Genomic DNA, 24,687 nt, shown 5'->3' on the forward strand with positions numbered 1-24,687 from the left:
CTGCTGTGCATGTCCCTGCAGGCGCTGGTCTGTGTAGTGGCGTGCGGGCGCGTGCGTGTGCGCGCGCGGGTGTGCGCGCGCCTGTGATCGTTGGCGTGCACGTGCGTGCGCCGTTTGGGCGCCAGCCGGCCTATTTAGGTTTGCCATGCACTCTGCTCAGTGCTGCCTGATCAACAGCTTCCGGTTCCTTAGTTCCCCACTACCTGTTCCAGTGTTCCTGTGTTCCAGATCTGACTCTCCTCTGATTGCTGCCCGTATCTGACCTTGGCTTGTTTGACCCTTCTTCTGCCTTCTTCCTTGGACCGTGCTGCCTGTCTGTTGCCGAACTCTGCCTGTATCCTGACCTGCCTGCGTGCTCCTGCTCAGCACCTATTTGACTGTGTTCCAGTCCACCATCTGCTGCTTGAAGTTCCTCTTCCACCCAGCACCTGGATTCCTTATCAGGCTCTCTTACCATTCCTTACTCCCGTGCCTCCTGTCCATTCTACCATGGGCCATGAGTGGGATACGTACGGGAGACTACCCTCTGCCCAAGCGGACTCACCGGTCTGGTAAGTAAAGTCTGACACTCCCCCACTGTAATATCCACAATCTCCCCCACTGTAATATCCACAATCTCCCCCACTGCTGTAATATATTATCCACGTCATCTCCCCCACTGTAATATCCACGTCATCTCCCCCACTGTAATATCCACGTCATTTCCCCCACTGTAATATCCACAATCTCCCCCGCTGTAATAATATCCACAATCTCCCCCACTGTAATAATATCCACAATCTCCCCCACTGCTGTAATATCCACAATCTCCCCCACTGCTGTAATATCCACAATCTCCCCCACTGTAATATCCACAATCTCCCCCTACTGCTGTAATATCCACAATCTCCCCCACTGCTGTAATATCCACAGTCTCCCCCACTGCTGTAATATCCACAATCTCCCCCACTGTAATATCCACAATCTCCCCCTACTGCTGTAATATCCACAATCTCCCCCACTGCTGTAACATCCACAATCTCCCCCACTGCTGTAATAGCCACAATCTCCCCCACTGTAATATCCACAATCTCCCCCACTGCTGTAATATCCACAATCTCCCCCACTGCTGTAATATCCACAATCTCCCCCACTGCTGTAATATCCACAGAATCCCCCACTGTATACAGTATGAGTATAGGAAGGAAGACTAGTGTTGTTTAGTCTTACCTTACAGAATAGAAGCCGCCAAGCTGGCCAGATCAGATCCACGAGTTGAGGGGTGATGACGTCAGCGTGCACCGCTGCCGCCGGGTGTACCAAGATGGCCGCTGCTCCGGAGCTAGGCCGAAGCTGTGGCCTTTCCTAAGGCCAAGGCAGCGGAGTGCTCCGCGGAGCGCATGTGTGCCGATCCGAACAGGTTGACCCGTTTAGATCACGGATCGATGACGATCCGTTGCACCCCTATATACTATAAATATTCTGTATATATAAACTTTAAACTGAAGTAAGCTTCAGGGGAGAGGGGGGGGGGGGGGGCGCCAACAACAGATGGCCCATATTAAGGTGACGTTTATTCCATATTTAAAGTAGAATTCTGGGCTAAAACAACCCCAAGCCTAAAATTGTTCACACCCCTTCTAACACCTATACTAACTTCCCTGTAGAAGAAAAAGGCATACACTTACCTATTCCCAGGGCGCTTCGGTCAAGTCACATGATCAGCTCTCCTCTCTTAGCTAGCTGCGGCTTCAGGGGAGAGGGGGAGCGCTGACAACAGATGTCCAGATTAAGGTGACCTCACTGCTCAGGAATTCAGCCATTGTTGGAGCTCTCTTTCCTCTCCCCTGTAGCTGGTGCTGGCTGACACAGGGGAGATCACATGACCAGACCAGAGCTCCCTGAGAATAGGTAGGTATATGCATCTTTCCTCTACAGAGTAGTTAGTATAGGTGTTAGAAGGGGGTGGGAGCAGTTACAATTAGTTTTAGCTTGGAATTATACTTTAATACAAATCAGACTTTTCTGTTGAGTTTTTTATTCAACAGAATATTTTAAATAATAAAACAAATGAAAATGACTAAAATTAGGAAACCTTGACCTAATATTTTGCTACACAACCTTTAGGCTCAGTTCACACTAGGGGCGGCACGACTTGCAGGTCGCCTCACCGACTGCCTGGGCGACGTGCAAGACGACTTCTGTATAGAAGTCTATGCAAGTCGCCCCAAGTCGCCCCCAAAGTAGTACAGGAACCTTTTTTCTAAGTCGGAGCGACTTGCGTCGCTCCCCTTAGAACGGTTCCATTGATTTCTGTAGCTGTCAATAAGATTTCGACACCTGCCAGCAGGTAGTTTGGTAATCTCTTCTTGAAGAAATTACTTCAGCTGTCTCAGGTTTTTTTTTTTTTAATCAAAGAAGTTTATTAGAAAACAAAAAAAGAAAAAACTTTACAGCTCACTTTTAAGTCACAGAGTCTGTCATACATTCCAATTACAATCGCCAGAAGTATATTAACACGTCAAACTTAACAACAAACACCACCCCACATTATGTAATTCAGGTAGTTCCTCTCCAGGCACTAATTATATGTACGTCATCACTGTATTCTGGTTTTTATGAAGCAGAGGTGTTCTGTTCTCCCCCCTCAAAAGGCATCCCCTGTCTTCCTATCCATACAGTTTACCTCAACAGTCTATCCATTATAAGATCAATGGGGGAGAGGCCCAGGGTATCCAGCCAGGGTGCCCACAGTTTGTCGAATTTTCCCGGCGTCCCCTATGTTGAAAAATGTATTTCTCTAACTGTATGGTGTCTCCCATCTGAGCAATCCATTCCTTCAATGTTGGAGGTTCAACCGCCTTCCAATGTCTAAGGATCAGCTTGCGAGCTTGAAACAGGGCCCTGGCTGTGGCCTGTTTGAAGTTGTCATCCATAGGGATGTTGTCCAATATCCCCAATATACATGGTTTCATGTCTATTAGTATAGTAGCCTGGAATACTCAGCTAATGGTGGACAGAACTCCTGTCCAGAACAAATAAAGCCTGGGGAACCTCCAAAGCAGATGTATTAGGTCCCCGTGGTCTCTCAAGCACCTGGGGCAATTAGAGTCTGGTCTCACTCCCATCCTGAACAATCTTATCGGGCGTACAATGTACTCTAAGTATTATATATAGCTGGGACAGTCGTTGGGCCACATTCAGGGAGCAAAGTTGTACTGCCTGGAGTGCATCCTAGCTGTCTCAGGTTTAAAGGGTGCCTCTTTGCACTTTTCAGTTCTTTCCATTGATGTTCGATAGGATTTAGACGGCCACTTCAGAATAGTAAAGTATTTTGTTCTTAGACACCCTTGTTTTTTTTTTATCTGTATGTTATGGGTCATTATACTGTTGGAGGACCCATGACCTGCGACTGAGACAGATTTCTGACACTGAGAGTATGTTATGTTCCAAAACTCCTTGATTGTCCTGATATTTCATTGTGCCCTGCACAGATTCAGTGGCACATTGTAGATATTTGCCAGCACACCACAGATCTTCAAGTTGAGTCCAAACGGCTTTATTAAAGTATGATCACATCACAAACAAGAGAGTGCACTCTCTTGTTTGTGATGTGATCGTTCTTCGATAAAGCTGTTTGGACTCAATTTGAAGACCTTTGGTGTGCTGGCAAATATCTACACACTGTCATGTAAGATTCAGTTCCCAGCTGGTGGTTGCTGCAGCATTCAGTATGCCTTTTCCAGGAATGTGTGCGATGGAAATATGGATGGTTATCTGCACAGATTCCAGGCACCCTGTACCAGATCCAGTAAAGTAGCCCCAAAGTATACCTGAGCCTCCTCCATGTTTCATAGTAGGTACGGTATACTGTTACTTTTCTTTGAATTATTTTATTTTTATTCTATGAACATAAAGCTAATGTGACTTGCCATAAAGCTCCAGTTTTGTCTCATCTGTCCTAAGGACATTGTCCTAGAAGCATTGTGACTTGTCAATATGCCTTCCAGTCTGTTTATTTTTATGTTTTTTTTTTTTTTTCATCAGTGGAGTCCCCCTGGGTCTACTTCCTTCGAGCGCACTGTCACTCAAAAAGAGATGTATAGCACAATCAGACAATGTTGTTCCTTGACCTTGGAATTCCGATTGTGTCTCTTTGAAAGTTTTCCTTTGTCTACCATTTGCACTATCATTCTGTTCAACCTGGGGTCAGTTTTCCCATGGACCTTATACTTCCTAATAATATTTGCAACCTCAGTCACAGGAACATTGAGCTGCTTGGAAGATGGTTCTATAGCCTTAGCCTTTACCATGCTGGCCTGCAATTTTATTTCTGTTTTTCTTTCTTCTTTGCTTTTCCCGGTCCATGTTCAGTGCGGTGCACATGATGATACCAAACAGTAGAGTGACTACTTGATACTGACTGTGTTGATGAGGGAATTGAGTGATTTTCTTTCCTTCTACTTGTGGTGGAAGGAAATAAAATTGAGTCATCTATGGGCTGCCTTAGTTTGAATTAACACTATGATCCAATTATAAATCTTTTCTAGCGGTACCAGCACTTCTGGCTGGGTCATTTTAGAATATCTAAGAAGCATAAGAAAAATGTATCTCTTTTCACATTTTCCATGACATACCAAAGGCATGCAGAGGTATGCATTAGACGATTTTTTTCACAAGTGAAACATTAGGGTATCTATCATCAAATTGGCCCAAGTCTGTAAATATACTACATTACCAAAAGTATTGGGACACCTACCTTTACACAAACATGAAATTTAATGGCATCCCAGTCTTAGTCCATAGGGTTCAATATTGCGTTCAATATTGCGTTGACCCACCCTTTGTAGCTATAGCAGCTTCAACTCTTCTGGGAAGGCTGTCCACAAGGTTTAGGAGTGTGTCTATGGGAATGTTTGACCATTCTTCCAGAAACACATTTGTGAGTTCAGGCACTGATGTGGATGAGAGAGCCTGGCTCGCAGTCTCCGCTGTCCTAGATTGTAAGCTCTAGCGAGCAGGGCCCTCTTAATTCCTCTTGTACCAAATTGTTATGTAACTAATGTCTGTCTTAATTTTGTTAAGCGCTGCGCAAACTGTTGGCGCTATTTAAATCCTATATAATAATAATAGTAATTCATCTCAAAGGTGTTCTATCGGGTTGAAGTCAGGGCTTTGTTCAAGCCAGTCAAGTTCCTCCACCCCAAACTCGCTCATCCATGTCTTTATGGACCTTGTTTGTGCACTGGTGCGCAGTCATGTTGGAACAGGAAGGGACCATCCCCAAACTGTTCCCATAATGTTGAGAACATAAAATTGTCCAAAATTTAATGGTATGCTGATGCTTTAACCACTTGCTGACCGTTGCACGCCGATATACACCGGCACAATGGCAGCGGTGGGCAAATGGGCGTACCTGTACGTCCCCTTTAATTGGTGGGGCTAGAGGGGGCACGCGTGCCCGCCGCGTACAGCATGACCGTGCCCACGGAACCCGCGGACTCGATGTCCGCCGGTGTCCTGCGATCGTGTCACAGAGCCTCAGAATGGGGAGATGCCTATGTAAACAAGGCATTTTCCCGTTCTGCCTTGTGACATGACAGAGATCTACTGCTCCCTGTCATCGGGAACAGTGATCGCTGTCATGTGAGCGGAAGCCCATACTCCGCACAGTTAGAATCACTCCCTAGGACACACTTAACCCCTTGATCGCCCCCTGCTGTTTAACCCCTTCCCTGCCAGTGTCATTTACACAGTAATCAGTGAATTTTTATAGCACTGATCGCTGTATAAATGACAGTGGTCCCAAAATAGTGTCAAAAATGTCCGATGTGTCCGCCATAATGTCGCAGTCACGATAAAAATCGTAGATCACCACCATTACTAATAAAAAAAAAATAATAATAAAAATGTCATAAAACTATCCCCTATTTTGTAGACGCTATAACTTTTGCGCAAACCAATCAATATACGCTTATTGCGATTTTTTTTACCAAAAATATGAAGAAGAATACATATCGGCCTAAACTGAGGAAAAAATTAGTTTTTTTATATATTTTTGGGGGATATTTATTATAGCAAAAAGTAAAAAAAATAGCTTTTTTTTCAAAATTGTTGCTCTTTCTTTGTTTCTAGCGCAAAAAATAAAAACCGCAAAGGTGATCAAATACAACCAAAAGAAAGCTCTATTTGTGGGAAAAAAAGGACATCAATTTTGTTGGGGTGCAACGTTGCACGACCGCGCAATTGTCAGCTAAAGCGACGCAGTGCCGAATCGCAAAAAGTGCTCTAGTCAGTAAGGGGGTAAAATCTTCCGGGGCTGATGCGGTTAAGAGTTCCCTTCACTGGAAATAAGGGGCCAAGCCCAACCCCTGAAAAGCAACCCCACACCATAATCCCCCTTCACCAAATGATTTGGACCAGTGCACAAAGCAAGGTCCATAAAGACATGGATGAACGAGTTTGGGGTGGAGGAAGTTGACTGGACTGCACAGAGTATTGACCTCAAACCGGTAGAACACCTTTGGGATGAATTAGAGAAGAGCCAGGCCTTCTCGTCCACATCAGTGCCTGACCTCACAAATGCGCTTCTGGAAGAATGGTCAAACATTCCGATAGACGCACTCCTAAACCTTGTGGACAGGCTTTCCAGGAGGTTTTGATGCTGCAAAGGGTGGGCCAACTCAATATTGAACCCTATGGACCAAAACGGGGATGCCATTAAAGTTCATGTGTGTGTAAAGGCAGGTGTCCCAATACTTTTGGTAATATAGTGTATATACTGTATATACCCTGTGGTATATAGTACTTGTACTTGTATAGTGCATAAGTAAATGCAAACTATATGTGAAAACTAGGTATGTAAACATTCCACTTTAATAAAATAACTTTTTTTAATTATCTAAAAAGAAAATAAAAAATCCCTCTTAATTCATTGGATGGGAGAGGCAAGACAAACCAAGGACCTGCTTTTCACACCCCTGCAAAGACCCAAATTGTGTGAGCAGGTTTAATCCAAGTGATTTGCCGCACCTTTGCTTCTCCGTATTCATTCTTTTCTCAGTGCCAAGCACAAGACAGTAGAACATAATCTTGAACATGATTACATCTAACTCCGATGTCTCACAGTGGTGTGGATACGCTCCCTATTTGCAGAGCTAGGTCACTTTGTTCACATTAAAAGGAATGGAGCTGTACGCATAGTGAAAGAGCTACATTCAGAAACACTCAGCCTTGCCCCTGCTAATCGACAGGCAATAGGGTTGACAGATGAACAATGGAGCAAAAGCAACGAATTTGCTTCATCTCAAAGATGAATTCTGATTGGTCGCTCTCAATGATCAGTCCCTCTGTGCTTCACTTTTTCATAAATAAGCTCCATCGGTGCGGGCAAACACAATTTAATTACTTTTCACTGTAGAAATTTCCTCCACTCTGACCAAATGACTTCGTTTTCACCGCAGGTATAAGTGGACTGGATTTGGAGCTATTAAGAAAGATCTGTGCCATAGAGAGAATGAGAGGGGGAGAATTAGCCGGTTGTCATGGCAGCGTCAGAATAGTGAGCTGTTTACTGCCATTGGATTTACAAGTAACAGTATGTATCTGATGTTTGAAGAGCTTATCGTATGCAGAGTCCGTTTTCTCTAGAAGCCATTTAGCTCTGCATGGCAGTTCATGGGACATGAGGATGCCTGCTAAAGACGCTGGGCCCGGCTTCTACCTGCCTGCTCATGGATTCAAGCAATGGGAACCGTACCTGACCAAGAAGCTGTGTACACAAAAGCTTCCAATAACACAGCTGCTGTTTGTTTAGGGGGATTAGACTTGAGTAGTCTCCGAATCACATGGTAACTCCAGCTATTGCGCTTATTGTCTTGATATTTTTACAGTCCGTCAGATTTATTGCCTGTCTGTAATGTGTTTGTCAGCTCAGTGAAATGTTTAGAATGTGCGGTAGCCGTGGTTGGTGAAGGAATTCAGCTGTGATGTGCTAGGCGCTTTTTCGCAGGTTTCAGGAACAGAGTAGTGCATTTTGACAAGTTTGAAGTTTTCCGAGGGGCCAGAAAACCACTATTCTTGGCAAATTCTGAGATGTGTATAAGTTATGCTATTTAATTATAGACTTGCGAAATCATGCCGGTGGGCTTTTCTTTGTTAGCTGGCCATACCTATAGACTAAGTGTAAGTGTACCTGTAGGGTTGATTGCAGGGGATTGCTTGAACCACCATATACCGTAACAAGCACTTTTCTGTTATGATCAGATTGTAGTTGATATTGATTATTCACAAATATGTGTCTATAATTCATATAAAGGAAAACTTTCTTCAAACTTACAATCATTAGGAAACACAATTCGGTTGATCTACTAAAGGCAAATAGGCTGTTCATTTTGCAAGGGAATTTTCCCTTAGCTTTGTGAATTAGGTGAAGCTCTGTTGACTTCCAGCATTCAATCATGTTCATGCAAAAATCCTTGTTTTTTTTTTATGTTCAATCAACTTTTGTTGAAAAGAGAACGATAACAGACAAAGCATAAAAGATCGCAAGGTGTTATACAAATATCTGTTTAGAATGACACAAAATATGGTTACAGATGTCTAGACCGATCTTGACAATTCCGCAGGTACTTAGTCAATATGTATGGCAAATATCACACATAAATATTAAAACCTGAAAATATGTCTCCATAGGGAGAAGGGAAAAGTTAGTCAAGAAAGAGATTAGAGAAAGAGAGAAACGAGGGAAGATCAATTAAAGAGAGAGTTAAGCCTCCTACACACGATCGGATTGTTGGCCAACAGAGCGTCAGGCTTTTGTCTGAAGAGCATGTGCCAGGAACTTGTCTTGCATACTAACGGCATACAATTGTCGGCCAACAAACGCAAACGTTTTGACGTACTATGTGGAATTTTAGCTCTTGAGCACCACCCTTTGGGCACCTTCTGATAATGTCGTGTTTGGTAAGCAATGATTCCGAGCATGCGTGTTTGTACTTTTGACTTTTGTGTGATGGACTTGTGTACAGACGATACGAAAATCTGACAACAGACCGTTGTCTGCCGAAAATTTACTAGCCTGCCATCCAACATTTGTTGGCCGAAAGTTGGACAACAGTTGTCTGAAGGAGCGTACTAACGGTCAGATTTTAGGCAAACAGTCTGTCAACACACGATTCCCTGCCGAAAATCCGATCGTGTGTGCGAGGCTTTAGGGAGGAGGGGTGAGATGAGAGGCTCCTGCATCACTCATAAGGGGTAGTAAAAACTCTATATGCATTTAACATAATCAGGTGTGTTGAGATATGAGTTCAGCATAGGTAGGGGAGAAAGTGAAGGTGAACCAGCAGGCCCATATCTTATGCACAACAGGGGCTAAATCTCTTCGTTCATAGGTAAAATCCTCCATATGGTAGATGTGGTCAACTAATTGTAGCCATTGTTGAACAGTATAGTAGTACTGTTTGCTTCCAAAAGTAAGGGATAAGAGATTTTGCAGCGTCTAGAAGATGATGGGTGATAGAGCGCTTATGTCGGCCAGCTGGTTCATCTGTACAATGGAACAATACGACCCATGGGTCATTCGGTATAGGAAAGCCTTGAATTACTTTGAATCGAAGACCAGTATGGACGTAATAGTGGGCATTGCCACCATATATTGTGATTGTTTTTTTTTTCCCCTCATTTACTAAACTAAGGAGGAAACTTGCAAACTTTGCATAGTGAACAACCTATTTGCCTTTAGTGACTCAACTCCAATATATAAAACATACTTTTTTACCCCCTCCCCATCCTCCATAACTTTTTTTTTTTTATTAAAAAAAACAGAAAAACAATCATAAATTGACCAAAAAGAAAAGCAGTCAATTACAAATCAACAGTCACCAATACAATCAATTTCAATAAAAAATAAAATCATGTCTGTCCAATCAACTGGGTTCACTCAACTGGAGGATTCATTTGTTGCATTCAACTTACATTTAGTATGATTGCTACAATCAAATGAATGTGCTTGCTATATGTATGGCCAGCATGTACAGTATATGGCCTATAAGGGTTGGAGGCAATTGCTTACTTTGCATGCAAGGTGTTAAAGATGCCCTGTCATGTGAGAATCATGGAAGCTGCCATTACTGGACCTTCATTTTGAGAATGCTAGTTTCCTGGCTATCATGCTGAAGCTTTGGCTTTAGTGCTTTCTGTGTTACTGACCAGGAAAAAGTATAGGATAAGACTTTTCTGACACTTGTTTATAGCATGCTCTTTCCAGGTTTGACTTTCACAAGGAGACCAGCAGAGGCAATCATTGTACTTCCCTCATGACAGGAGGTATACTTTAAAAAAGAAATAGCCCTAGAAGAAGATGTACAGATTAAAAACTCACAAATGCTACCCACAGGTAAAGCAGTTGACTCTGACCCTGGGAGTTTCGTTCTGATGGATTTCCCTTGTATGACATATGGGTGGGTTAGTGTAAGGCCCTGGCACCTGACCTGCATCCCTTTGGCACTTACTGTGCAGCCCTCGCGACCCTGTTTAGTGTGTGTTTTGATGCGTTCTCAAGTCAGTGAACAAAAAATATTCTTTAGATTGGTTTCCATTTTTCTGTGCCGTTCATCCCTTTTCTCTTTTTATGTTTTTTTTACCCCTTTTTATAATGAATCTTGCTGTGAGAAATATCAAGTGTGGCACAGGTAATGTTGAAGGATCTTTTGTGAGCACAGATGTGAAAGCACTGACTTATAAAGGGGCTGTAATAGTGGTGATCTCTAGCAGTTTTATCTCATGTCTCCAGTCTATGATTTGTCTCTTGAAGTTCATCTCATGTCTCCAGTCTATGATTTGTCTCCTGAAGCTCATCTCATGTCTCCAGTCTATGATTTGTCTCCTGAAGCTCATCTCATGTCTCCAGTCTATGATTTGTCTCCTGAAGCTCATCTCATGTCTCCAGTCTATGATTTGTCTCCTGAAGCTCATCTCATGTCTCCAGTCTATGATTTGTCTCCTGAAGCTCATCTCATGTCTCCAGTCTATGATTTGTCTCCTGAAGCTCATCTCATGTCTCCAGTCTATGAATTGTCTCCTGAAGCTCATCTCATGTCTCCAGTCTATGATTTGTCTCCTGAAGCATGCCATCAGTCTCCCACAATTACATAGCATGTTTACAGTCTCTAACCTCTCCTGTAGCAGGTATATTGTCTCTGACTATCTATTGATGCATGTCCTGTGTCTTTAAACATCTCCTGCACATCTGCAATCTTTGACAGCTTTCTGTAGTATCATTACATTCAATGAATTTTATGTGCGACCCTTTGGCAATCCCAGGGTCCACACTTTAGCCCTCCGATTTAAAGTAGGTTGACCACCACCGGTGTACAGGTTACCTGCAGGAATACTGTTTGAGAACCAAGATGAGCAGCACATCCCAAATCCAGTGGATAAAACATTTAGCTAACCTGTCACTGTAGAAAACTAATATAGGCAAGCTATACCTATAATAGAAGAGTGTATATACAATATTTACCTTTCCTGCTGCCCACAGTGCCACTTTAATCTTGGAAATGGTCCCCTGGGAAATTAACACTTCCTTGAGTGTTGATCTCCTGATTACTCCGAAGCTCTCATTGATTCCCACTGTTGACCTCCACATTACCATGCTGCAATGATTGAAGGTCCACAAGAAGAACCAGTGAGAGTAACAGGGGATTTAGGAGACGTGACACGTGAAAGTGTTGGTTTCCCAGCAGACTTGGGGGGCCATTTTGCAGGATCAGAGTGATTTCTGGTGACGTGGCAAAGGTAAGTGTTTAAGGGTAGTGAACAAGGCCTGCAAGGCCGAAACGCGTTTACATCTGCTGTCTGTGTCTTTTATGGAGAATCAATAAATTTTAAAGATTTTAAAGAGCAAGCAAGGAGTTGCGGACCATCTTTTCTCATGATTGCTACTGCAGCTGTGCGACTGCCTTTCCACCCCCAGGTAGCTATAATCAAATCTTCTGATCATATTGGGTAGTAGCACCCTACTTCTGCTCTAATTTAAGTGTTTAAAGTCTTCTATGGTTTGGTATGGTTTACTTGAAAGACTTTTCTATACCGACAGTCACTTTCGCTTTCATTTTTATAATGTCCATATTAAAATCAAAATGACAGCAAGTGTAGAATATTATATCCTTTAAAGTAGTACTAAAACCTAAACTTTTAAGGTTTAGTTCACACAACTTTGATACGACTTTTACACTCTCTGGCGCTGAAGCCGTATCAAAGTCACATCAAAGTAGTGCAGGTACCTTTTCTGAAGTCACAGTGTCTTTAGTTGTGTCAATTGTAATGTCTTTCACATGTCCTGTGACTTTGGTCTCACAAGTCGGATCCTAAGTCGCAGGACTGTGAACTGAGCCTTATACAAAAACACATCTGTATAGACTATTTTAGCACAGAAGTAGAGCTGCACATTTTGGCTAAAATGAGAATCACATTTTTATTTTGCTTAGAATAAAGATCACGATTCTCTCGCGGTGTAACATCTTCTTTCACATTATCTAAAAAAAGTTGAGCTAACTTTACTGTTTATTTATTTATTTTTATTCACTAAAGTGTATTTTTTCCAAAAACAATTTTGTTTGAAAGACCGCTGCGCAAATATGGTGTGACATAAAATATTGCAACAACCGCCATTTTATTCTATAGGGTCTCTGCTAAAAAAACATATAATCATGTTTGGGTGTTTCAAGTAATTTTCTAGCAGAAAATAATAATTTTTACTTGTAAGCAACAAATGTCAGAAAAGGTTTGGTCTTTAAATGGTTAAACTTCCTTCATTTACACGCCGGAGGGTCTTGTGATAAAACTTGGCAGGCTGCCTGGATTTTTTTTTTCCAGCTGTGAGAACTCTCTGCACTTGTTAGAAAGAATCGTGACATGCTGTTTTGAAGATCGGGAAGGTAAAAAGATTGCGATTTTGATTCATAACGATTAATCACGCAGCTCTACACAGAAGTATAAACAATTATGTCCCATATGTCCCATATAGCTCAGATCTGTGTTGTACAGATACATCCTCCAGGTCCATGTGCACTGCTTCCTCAAAATTCTGGGTGAGCGAACGTGCAAGGGAACTGGAGGATACGTGCACCTGCATTCCTAATATTTCCCAGACGTGGTCATGTTGTCTGTGCCTACATGCACAGGAAGCCCAGCCTACTTACACAAGGCATGGCTCCTTCCAAGGAAGTGTTTGACAATGGCTTCTGAAGCAAAATCTCGGAAACCACTTATCAATCACTTCCCTTGGAGTGTCTGTCCTTTTGGGCTGCCTGGGCATGTTGGGGCAGGCAGCGCAATCACATCAGGGAAATGTTATCAAAGCAGGGGCACAGAAGGATAGCTCTATAGAACCATGTAAAGCAGGGATCATCAAACTACGGCCCTCCAGCTGTTACGGAACTACGCGTTCCATGAGGCATTGTAAATCTCTGACATTCACAGACATGACTAGGCATGATGGGAATTGTAGTTCCTGAACAACTGGAGGGCCATAGTTTGGAAACCTCTGATGTAAAGGAAAGAAGCCCCCCGAAACAGAAAAGTGTAGCCAGCACAAAAGGGACCAGCTGGAAGAGGTAGAAATGTCAGCTTTATCCTCTTCAGGAGCGCCCGCCCACATTGTACTGTTGACGTGTGGCTCCTACGGCTGGGAGAAGGAACGAAAAGATTTTTAGTAGAAAGCAGCACATAATACACACATTACATTTGTTTGGCACAAACCTAAAGGGTAAGTTCACCTTTACAGAAAAATCTGTAAGGTGAACTTACAGAGGACGCCCTCCTCACCCCTCCCAGTCTTGCTGACCTGGAGCGCGGTGATCTCCCACACTGACACATTGGGTCACCGCCTCACCGGTCTGAGGCTCAGAAATCCCCTCTACTTAATCTCCGAAACGTACCTCGTCAAAAGGTACGTTTAGGAGCATTCTAATTGGTCGGCACTGTCACATGGGCGGCGCCAACCAATCAGAACCCACGCAGCCCGTCCTGTCACTTTGGGTGAAGAGGGGAGAAAGCCGCGTACATTTCAAATCCCCGGACCGGTACAGCGGCAATGCGAGCTGTAAGTGTGGGGGATTGCCAGACTCCAGGTTAGCTGGAACGGGGGGGGGGGGGGTTGGAGGGGGTCCAGTGTCAGTTCACTTTACAGATTTTCTGTAAAGGTGAACTTACACTTTAACCCCTTAATTATCCCAAGATTTTAATCCCTTTCCAGCCAGTGTCATTAGTACTGTTATGCCCTGTACATACAGTCGGACATTGATCGGACATTCCGACAACAAAATCCATGGATTTTTTCCGACGGATGTTGGCTCAAACTTGTCTTGCATACACACGGTCACACAAAGTTGTTGGAAAATCCGATCGTTCTAAACGCGGTGATGTAAAACACGTACGTCGGGACTATAAACGGGGCAGTAGCCAATAGCTTTTGTCTCTTTATTTATTCTGAGCATGCGTGGCACTTTGTGCGCCAGATTTGTGTACACACGATCTGAATTTCTGACAACAGATTTTGTTGTCGGAAAATTTTATAGCCTGCTCTCAAACTTTGTGTGTCGGAAATTCCGATGGAAAATGTGTGATGGAGCCTACACACGGTCGGAATTTCCGACAACAAGGTCCTATCACACATTTTCCGTCCGAAAATCCGACCGTGTATACAGGGCATTACAGTGTATAGCATGGGTCTACAAATTTTCTAAACAAAGGGTCAGTGTATTGTCCTTCAGACTTTAGAGGCGCCAGACTGTGGATAGCGGGAGTGGATCTTTTCCTGGCATCTGTGGGAGTAAGCATTACCACATTTGGTATTAATTGGAGGAATAGTGCCCCATCGTTGGTATAATTGGAAGGAATAGCACCCCATTGTTGGTATCATTAGGAAAAATTGTGCTCCATTGTTGATGTTACTTGACAGAATAGTGAGTGTATCATTGGGAGGAAAAGTGCCCCAAGGGTCGGATAAAGGCAAGCAAAGTGCCGCTGGTGTTTAGTATTATCACTGATCACTGTAGTAGTGTCACCGGTGATGTCAGCATCAGTAAGTCTGTTCTCACCCAGTGTCAGTTAGTGTCAGATTGTCCGCCGCACAGTCCCATTATAAGTCACTGATCACCGCCATTACCAGTATAAAAAAAAAATTTCAAGTATATATACTATAGTTTGTAGTAAACACTATAAGGTTCACACAAACCAGTAAATATACACTTATTGGGATTTCATTTACCAAAGACATGGTGCAGAAAACATTTTCGCCAACATTTATGAAGAATTTTTTTTTTTTTTATTGGATATGTTTTATAGCAGACATTTTCAGTCTTTTTTTCGTTCATATAATAAAAAATAGAAAACCCAGTGGTGATGAAATACCACCAAAAGAAAGCTCTATTTGTGTGAATAAAATGTATATATCGTACATTTCGTTTGGGTACAGTGTTGATTGAGAAATTACCACTTAAAGTAGTGCAGTACTAAATAGCAAAAAATGGTCTGGTCATGAAGGGGGTAAAACTTTTTCGGAGCTCAAGTGGGTAATATACCAAGAGGCATCAACACCTGTAAGTCACCTCAGCATTAAAATTTAAGAAAAAAAATAAGACCTATTTTATTTTAATCCCTTTATATAATCCTAGGTTTAGCAAGCCTGTTATGTATGAAGCTGAAGTGGAGAGAGGATGGTGGTGTAACCATGGACTGGCTTTCATTTCTATTACATTGCAAGCAAAATAATTTTCAGTTTATTTGCCTCATTTCTCCACCTGCAAGTGGAAACCAAAATGTTCAAATCCATGAAAAGATGATTTCATTTAAAACCTGATGTAAAGCTTCCAAAACAGCCAAAAAATGGTAAATGTATGGCCAGAATAAGCCTACAATAAAAAAAAAAAAAAAAAAATAGATTGACGATTAGGTTTCGGACTTATGCTGTCCACACACTTGGCAGCTTTATGGTAATGTTTCTTTCAGCCGCAATAATCTATTGCTAGTGTCACTTGTTTCCCAGTTTTGAGTTTCCAAACAATTAAAAATTTCCAATGATTTCTGTGCTTATTCTGTGACATTAAAGATGATTAAAACCACATGTTACAGATGGCTATTGTTGAAATTTATTTAAAAGCTTTAAAATTAGGCAAGTGTATGTCTTAAGGTGAGGATAGGGTGTGGTTTAAAGTGGACAGACCCCATTCACACAGGGGCAACACGACTTGCAGGTCGCCTCAGCGAGGCGACCTGCAAACGACTGCCCGGGCGACTTGCAAAACGACTTCTGCATAGAAGTCTATGCAAGTCGCCCCAAGTCGCCCCCGAAGTCGTACAGGAACCTTTTTCTAAGTCGGAGCGACTTGCGTCGCTCCCCTTAGAACGGCTCCATAGTACAGAACGGGAGGCGACTTGTCAGGCGACTAGGTCGCCTGACAAGTCGTCCCTGTGTGAATGGGGTCTAAGGCTGAAGGTTAGTTGTAGGGGTAAGTTAAAGTAGTATTAAAGGTTTCAGCTTTTTAAAAAGAAAAATAACAAACATGTTATACTTACCTGCTCTGTGCAGTGGATTTGCACAGAGCAACCCCCATCCTCCTCTTCTTGGGTTCCCTGTCGACACTCCTGGCTCCTCCCCCTTGACAATTCCCCTGAATAGTAAGCCGCTTGCTATGGGGACACTGGTGCGTGCTTGCTCCTGGGCCCTGCTCTATATGTGCATAATACACATAAAGCTGTGACTCGGCCTCCTCCCCCACTCTCTCCTTATCTGCTCACTGGCTGTGATTGACAGCAGTGGGAGCCAATTGCTCCCGCTGCTGCCTTAGCCAATGAGGAGAGGGAGTCCCAGGGCAACCAAGGCTGGATCGAGAGGGGCTCAGGTGACTATGGGGGGGGGGCTTGCAGCAGTAAAAAACCTTCAGCTTTTACAACCTCTTTAAAGATACATGTGAGAATTTTCAGTAAAATCAAGCAAATCCAACCACTTTCTATCCACTGGGAATCATAAATACAAACTACAATAATTGTCAGATATTAAACAATTTACTACCTACGACTACCAGAATTCGGTTAATTGTAAAGTCAAAACAGGGCTTGTATTGATGTAATGTGCCAAAGTTTTAATCAAAATGTTTTCTGTCTATACACTTGGCATAGCAACTTCTGTAACGTTTTTTAAAGGAAGGGTGAAGGGAAATTGAGACTGAATTAAAATAACATTAAAATGAAAAACTACAGGAATTACAGTCAAATTGATTCGATTTTATCACTACATTTGATTAGGGTAATTTTGATTCTGCTTCTTTACTTTAGTCGAAGCTGTCATTTTACTCTTCGTTTAATTTGCAATTTCGATAAAAATGTTGAAAGCAATTTGTGTGATCAAATTGCCACTTGTATGGCCAGTATTAGGGCAAGTTTTAAGTATAGGAATTGAGCTAAGTTACTTACAATGACTCTTTTAGGTAGGATTATCTGTGCCCTGAAACATGTGCAGTAAAAACCTACAGTAAGTGCATTATACAAATTAATGACAGAACTACGAAAAAAGGTAATGTCCAAAGACTGGGACTGTAAAAGTATAACAAACTAAAACTAGACAAAACCACAAAGTCATATACATAAAATTCAATTTTTTTTTTTTTTACCGAATTAAAAAAAAAACATGTACAATACATGCTCCAAGACAAAATATGGAGATATAGTACAAAGAAACATCACAAAATATGCATCTGTACAACCTGCCATTTAAGCAACCATGTAAAATTGTGTAGTCTGGGGCTTTAGGCTTCTAAAACACAGAGATAGTCATTGATGGAAGAGCTTTTAAATTGGATAAATGTGAATGATAGAAATGAATTCATAGAGTTTATAGGCTCATGCACACGAACGTATTTGCCCATACAGCAAAAAAACTAGGTGTATTGTGATGCCCAGTAGTCTCAAGTAGTGCACACAGCCTGCTGCCAACAGCTCTGTTAAAATCAATGACAGGCTGAAATACACAGCAGTTGCACTTGCATCTGAACGGTAATCGTATACAGGGCTTTATGCAAACTGTTTTCGGGGCTTACGTCACTGTATTTATATGGCTCTGTATGTGAGTACCACTCAAATGTGTCTACAGCTGCTGCATATTTCAGCCTGTCATTGATTTTGACAGGCAGCTGGCAGTGAGCTGCACACACCACCTGGGACTATTACATAGTAGGTGAGGTCGAAAAATGACATAGGTCCCTCAAGTCCAAGCTATGTGAGTCCATCAAGACCAACCTATGTGTGCCAAAAATACGCCCATCTTTTACTCTGTCCAGGCAAATGTGCATGAGCCTTATTGATGAAGAAAATGTTTGTTGCAAATTCTTTCATAGATACTTCAGTACCATAAACATGTTCAGAAGCTGGAGAACAATGTGCTCTTTAGGCAAGCCTCTGCAGAGCCTGGCCAGGAGCATCTCTGGAAACTGGCTGAAGAGCCACAGTTGACTAAGCTTGCAGGGTGGTATTACCATCCAGAGACAGTTTACTCTTCTGCTTGACCTCAGGGGCAGATAGAATATTTTATTGCACAAATATGCTGTGATCACAGTTTTTAATTATCTTTTTGTACTGGTGTCATTTTTCACATTTTCTCCCACGTTTTAGTAGTCACATCGCGTATCATTTTTAATAACTACAGGCAGATCTCAAGAAAGCCTTTCAACATTGTATTATATCTAGGAGTAGAAATTGCTTTGACATTTACCCAGGAAATATGAGTGTGTAATCATATTACTCAGATCTGTACTGACACACTTGAGCTGCACAGATAAACGCTCTGTCCATTGTACAGAGACCAACCAGTCTGATGTTCCGTAGAATTTCATATTCTCAGACAGATACCATGTTAAGATGAATGAAAGACACTAAATTGGGCCTGTTCAACATGGCAGGGAAAAGGACCATAGCAACCGGTCAGAAATCACTTTTCACTGATCACGCTACAGTAGGTTGAAACTTGAGTGGTTGCTGCTTTTTTATGATGCCATTTGTGTATCATTGCCCTTTTTATGTAATCGGTATATCTAAAGCTGGCCATACATGTCACAGTCTAATTGAACACAGGCCATCTGAGTTCAGAGCAGGGCGTAAGGCCCAGTAAGCACGTAAACAATGGGGGGAGATTTACTAAAACTGGTGCACACAGAATCTGGTGCAGCTGTGCATAGTAAACAATCAGCTTAATTAACTTAGGTCCCTTTCACATGGGGCGGATCCGCTTTCCCCAACAGGGGATCTGTCCACTGATCCCTTGCTAAGCAGAGTGGACAGATGACAGGTCCATGTTTATATACAGCGGACATGGACCGAGCCCGCTCTGCTCTATGGGCAGCCGGGTGTAAATGGACTGGCTGTCCCTTTACGCTCGACTGCCCTCCAATCTGATTTGCCTATACGAGGAGGACGGATCTCCCTCAGTTTTTTTTTTTTTGTGGACCGGATCGGAGGTAGGTGGTTGTAAAACGGCACAAGTCTGTTTATACCCACTGATACATAAGGATACAAAGACCATCCGATCAGATCCGCCTGAAAAACTGACAGGAGGACCTGATTGGATCATCCGTGAGAAAGGGGCCTAAAGTTTGTTCAATTAAGCTTTGAGAATAAAGCTTATAAGCTTATTGGTTACTATGCACAGCTGCACCAGATTCTGTGTGCACCAATGTTAGTAAATCTCTCCCAGTGGGATTTGCATATAACCATACAGCCATGGCTTCTGCCAGCATGTCATTGATTTGTATGAGTTGGCTGTTCGCATCTGTATGATCCACCTCTCACTCCCGGGCATAGATACATCTGAATGTACAATGTACGGTAAGGTGATCAGATTTTCCAAATTAAATCCAGGGACACCCTACTGATCGCTCCCACTTTTATTGGGGGGGGGGTCAAAAGCAAAATAGCTTGTATTGTTGAGTGTTGAGTGTGGTCAAATATGGTCTACTAATACCCAGGCCTACTTTGCTCTGGGGAAAATAGCTTGTATTGTTGAGTGTTGAGTGTGGTCAAATATGGTCTACTAATACCCAGGCCCACTTTGCTCTGGGTCAAGATTGCATAACACACAAAGTGCAGAAGTCAGAAGTGGGTAACACACAGAGTGCAGGGGTCAGGAGTAAGTAATCCAGAGTGTAAAGGCCAAAAGTAAATAAAACACGAAGTGCCTCTAAAAAGAAACATTCATTTCTCCTCCTAATACAATCCCTCACCCCCATGACAAAACCACTTCCAGCCTAAATCCCCCCCCCCCCCCGTCGAGCTGTACTCACTGGACCTTGGCATGGCATTGATGGCAAGTCATTACAGTCCATTATCTGCTGATGAGTTCTGTGAGTTCAGATGCCACAACCTTCCCAATACTTTTCTTCTATAGGACACATATGCTGAAATTATTAGAATAAATGAGTAATCATGACAATGCAAGAGAAAAAAACAGGCAATCAGGAAAATATGGGGAGCTTGGGGGTCTGGAAGTGCTGTGGCTCCTTGGACACTAATTGTGGACTGGTCAGGTATAAGGAGAGGGCTTTGAATGCAGGAGCCAAGAGTAAGTAATGCCGCTCATGGAGTCAGTAAAAAGTACAGGCATACCATACTTTTAAGTACACAATGGGGTTTATTTACTAAAGTTGGAAAGTGCAAAATCAAGCTCACTTCTGCATAGAAACCAATGAGTTTCTAACCCCCAGCTTGTTCAATTAAGCTTTGGTTATAAAACCTGGAAGCTCATTGGTTTCTATGCAGAAGTGAGCCTGATTTTGCACTTTCCAGCTTTAGTAAATAAACCCCATTGTGTACTTAAAAGTGGGGTATGCCTGTAATCATTTGTAAGGTACACAGAGTTCAAGGGGTCAGTAGTAGGTAAAGCTGAGTGCAGGGGCCTGTAAATAAAAAATGCAGAGTTCAGGGGTCATTAGTAAAAAACACAGCATTGTGGGGTTAGTAGTAAGTAGTAGTGACTGCAGGGGTCAGTCACTACTGACCCCTGAACTTTGCATTACTTATTACTGACTGAAATAACACAGTTCAGGGGTCAGCAAGTAATGCACAGTGCAGAGATCAGCAGTAAGTAATGCAGATTTCAGGGTCTAGTAGTAAGTAATGCATCATACAAGGGTCAATAGTAAATGATGCAGAGTTAAGGGGTCAGTAGTAGGTAAAGCAGAGTTTATGGGTCAGTAATATGTAATGCAGAGCACAGGGGTCAGTTGTAAGTAACACAGTGTGCAGGGATCACTATTAAGTAACACAGAGTTCAGGGGTCAGTAGTAAGTAGTGCAGAGGTCAGTAGTAAGTAATGCAGAGTGCAAGGGGTAAATATTAAGTAAAGCAGAGTCAGTAATAAGTATTGCAGAATTCAGGAGTCAATAGTAAGTAATGCAGAATGTAAGGGTCAATGGTAAGTGATGCAGAGTTCAGGGGTCACTAGTAATTAATGCAGAGTACAGGGGTCAGTAGTAAATAACCTAGGGTTCAGGGGACAGTAGTAAGTAATGCAGAGTTCATAAATCAGTAGTAAGTAACACAGGGGTCAGTACTAAGTAATTCAGAGTTCGGGGGTCAGTAGTAAGTAACTTAGAGTGCACAGGTTTGTAGTAAGTAACCAAGAGTCCAGGAGTCAGTAGTAAGTAAAGCAGAGTTCAGGGGCAAGTAATATGTAACTCAGAGGTCAGTAGTAAGTAACAGAGTGCAGGGGTCAGCAGTAAGTAACGCAAAGGGCAGGGATTGGTGGTACGTATCATTCAGGCACCTCCCTCACCACACCCCTCCCTCTCTCATTGTAGTACCTGTACAGCTGCAGAAGGAACCATATACTTGCAGAATGGAGAGGAGTCTGTGGCATCATCATCATTTATAGGTGACTGTTAGTAGAGGGCACTCCAGTCACAATCCACTTCTGTATAATAACGACACAAAATGCCACTAGTGTCTACTGCTACAGTTTAGTTTAGCTATGCTTCCTCTCCCCCACATTAAAACATTGTGCCTGGTGCAGCTGCTCATCTTGGTTTCCCACGCACCCCCTTGTCGAGGCCTTGTACCCCAGTGTAGTGTTACCTTACTAGCTACAAAATAAATATCTCCTAGGCACAGGTGTGCACTGCAGGCCACCGTCACAAGGAAAGGGCCCTCCTCCTCCAGGAAGTGATCAGCTCACAAGATTTTTGGCAAAATCAACTGTTTTTTTTTTGTACTTATCAAACGGATACAGCAAACACTTTTAATAAAATATTTAGCAGAAAAGAGCAAAAAAGAGAAATTAATTGTTAGGAATCGTGCACACAGTTGCATTGCAGGGCCTGTGTGCTGAAGTGTAAAATCATGGTCGCATTCTTGTGCCCAGGGAGCCAATTCACTTGATGTATGCGGTCATGTTCTGGGAAATGTTGCAAGGCTGCATGCAGCCATGTATCTGAGGCTGTATGCTGCACATGGGGCTCCCTGGGCGCAGGAAAGCGATGGGGATTTTATTCTTCAGCACACAGGCCCTGCTATACATCCATGTGCATGAGACCTTGTGGTTTACGCACACTTTAGACCCTGACAACCCTTTCATAAAAGTTAATGTGAAGAAATAATCAGGTTTTTACCATTGCGCCTGTTTGATTTATTTTAGGTACTTATATAGCGCTGACAATTTACACAGCTTTACATATATTGTACATTCAAACAGTTCCTACCTCAAGTAGCTTACAATCTAAAGTCCTTAACTCACATTCATAGACATACTAGGTCCAATCTAGACAGGAGCTGATTAATCTACTAGCATGTCTTTGGAGTGTGGGATGAAACCCACGCAGGTACACAGAAAACATGCAAACTTCAAACAGGTAGTGCCATGGTTGGGATTCGAACTGATGACCCTAGTCCACTTAGCCACTGTGCTTAAAATGTACTGTGTTCATGTCAGCTTTTTCGTTTTTAAATGTGATCATTGACCCTGTAGTGGAGAATACTTCTTATTTTCAGCAGTAGTTAAACAAGCCACTAGGGGCGCTGTTGTATTGCGGTATGCTGCATATTTCTACATGCAAAGAACTGCCAACAGTACTGTATTGTAATAATAAATGTTCAGTAAAGCTTGCTTTACTTAAAGTTTAGTGCATATCAAATCTGCAGCTTTATTACAACTGCTGCAAGATAATAAAAATACAAAAATCTGAGGAATTCTGCTGTGATTGTGTGGTGTGTGTTGTGAAGGGTAGTTCGATGCGTTGTTAAAACACATTGCACCTTTTACCTTTTTTTCTTTTTATTGAAATGTCACAAAATTACATTTCATTCAACTGACAATTCATGTAGCACTTTACCATACTGCCTTCAAGGAGTTTACAATCCAAGGCCCCTATTTCACATACATACACATACTAGAGCCAATTTCTTCCACCAGTTTTTTATTTGGAGTATAGGAGGAAATCCACACAAGCACAGGGAGAACATGCAAACATGCAGGTAGTGCCCTGGTTGGGATTTAAACCAAAGACCTTAGTGTTGTAAGGCAGGAGTACTAAGCACTAAACCTCTGTGGTGCCCACACATAGAAAACAGTTGTGCCCTTGTATTGAGTCTATGTTGATTTAAGCAGAGCAGTGCAGCTCATCGGACATGGTATGAATGAGCCATTAGTATCCCCCGGGTGGTCTGGATGGCACATTTCCGATACTCACCCTGATACTCAGCATTGTCCTGAGATTAAGGGTGGAAACGAGGGAGGTCTTTGCTGAGGGTGAAAATTCGCTTTAAATACTCATAATGCTGTAAGACACATAGGCCCCTTAAACAGATCCTTCAACACTTGTTGGCCTATGGTAACAGCTTTCAGTATATAGGGTAAGAAAAAGCATACGCAATATGGTATAATTGTAAGGTTGCTTGGTGTACGTGGGTCTATTAGAAGACCAAACATGTTTTAAAAATTTAGTTTTTTAAAAGGTATGTCCAACCATGAGCAGATATTTCACCACCGGGGTATTTGTAGAGAAGCTGGAAAATGTTTAAACTCAACAATGTCTATGCAAACATTTTAAATCATTTACAAGTGGACTTATCCTTTAAAGTAATAGCGTAATGTGTTGCTCATGCAGAGCAAAGCTGCATGCTCACTAAATTGCTGACCTCCTAAGCTGCATATATTTACCTTCACCTTCACTCCCTCACCACTCCACTCACTGGCTGCAGTAAGGAGAGGAAGCAACAAGTCACTTACAGAGGACTGAGGAATCTCTCTTTGCCTCCATGTGACAGCATTGGATTCCGAGTAGCCATTGGTCAAACAGCAATGCTATCACATTGAGTCACATGCTTCCTCATATCTTGGAAGTAGCAAGTATTTTCTCTGTGCTCCCAGTGATCAAGTGGATCAGTTGGGAAGAAAAACGGGAGAGTACGTACAACAGGGAAGCTTGTTGATTTGCCCTGCATGGGCATTGTACTGGTTCGCCCTAAAGTGCACTGTGAAGTGATGTGAAGGTGAGTATAAGTGAGTCGAGGGAAGGGCTAGTTAGAGACTCTGACACTTGCACTAGATAGATGAAGTAACAAAATCTTTTTTAAATTCTGAGGCACTTTGGTACCTATAGGCTGCCATCTTTCTCTGTGGTAATGGATGTATCCAAGTATACCAAACACGGGTTAGCTCTG

General features: G+C 42.5%; 1 protein-coding gene across 3 annotated transcripts in view; it reads left to right on the forward strand.

The window, feature by feature from the left end:
• PRKAR1B (protein kinase cAMP-dependent type I regulatory subunit beta) overlaps nucleotides 1-24,687 on the forward strand; it is a 358,697-nt gene that overhangs the window by 31,892 nt on the left and 302,118 nt on the right. Inside the window, exon 1 of one of the 3 annotated variants that reach the window (XM_073636849.1) lies at nucleotides 7,570-7,829. The exons of the other annotated variants lie outside the window; for them this stretch is intronic. Coding sequence (XP_073492950.1) covers nucleotides 7,827-7,829 — 3 coding nt within the window. The 5' untranslated portion in view covers nucleotides 7,570-7,826. Of the gene's footprint in view, nucleotides 1-7,569; nucleotides 7,830-24,687 lie in introns of those variants that run through there. 3 annotated transcript variants of the gene reach the window in all.

The sequence above is a fragment of the Aquarana catesbeiana genome, linkage group LG06 (genome assembly GCF_042186555.1).
Source record: "Aquarana catesbeiana isolate 2022-GZ linkage group LG06, ASM4218655v1, whole genome shotgun sequence".
In the NCBI taxonomy this organism is placed as follows: Eukaryota; Metazoa; Chordata; class Amphibia; order Anura; family Ranidae; genus Aquarana; species Aquarana catesbeiana.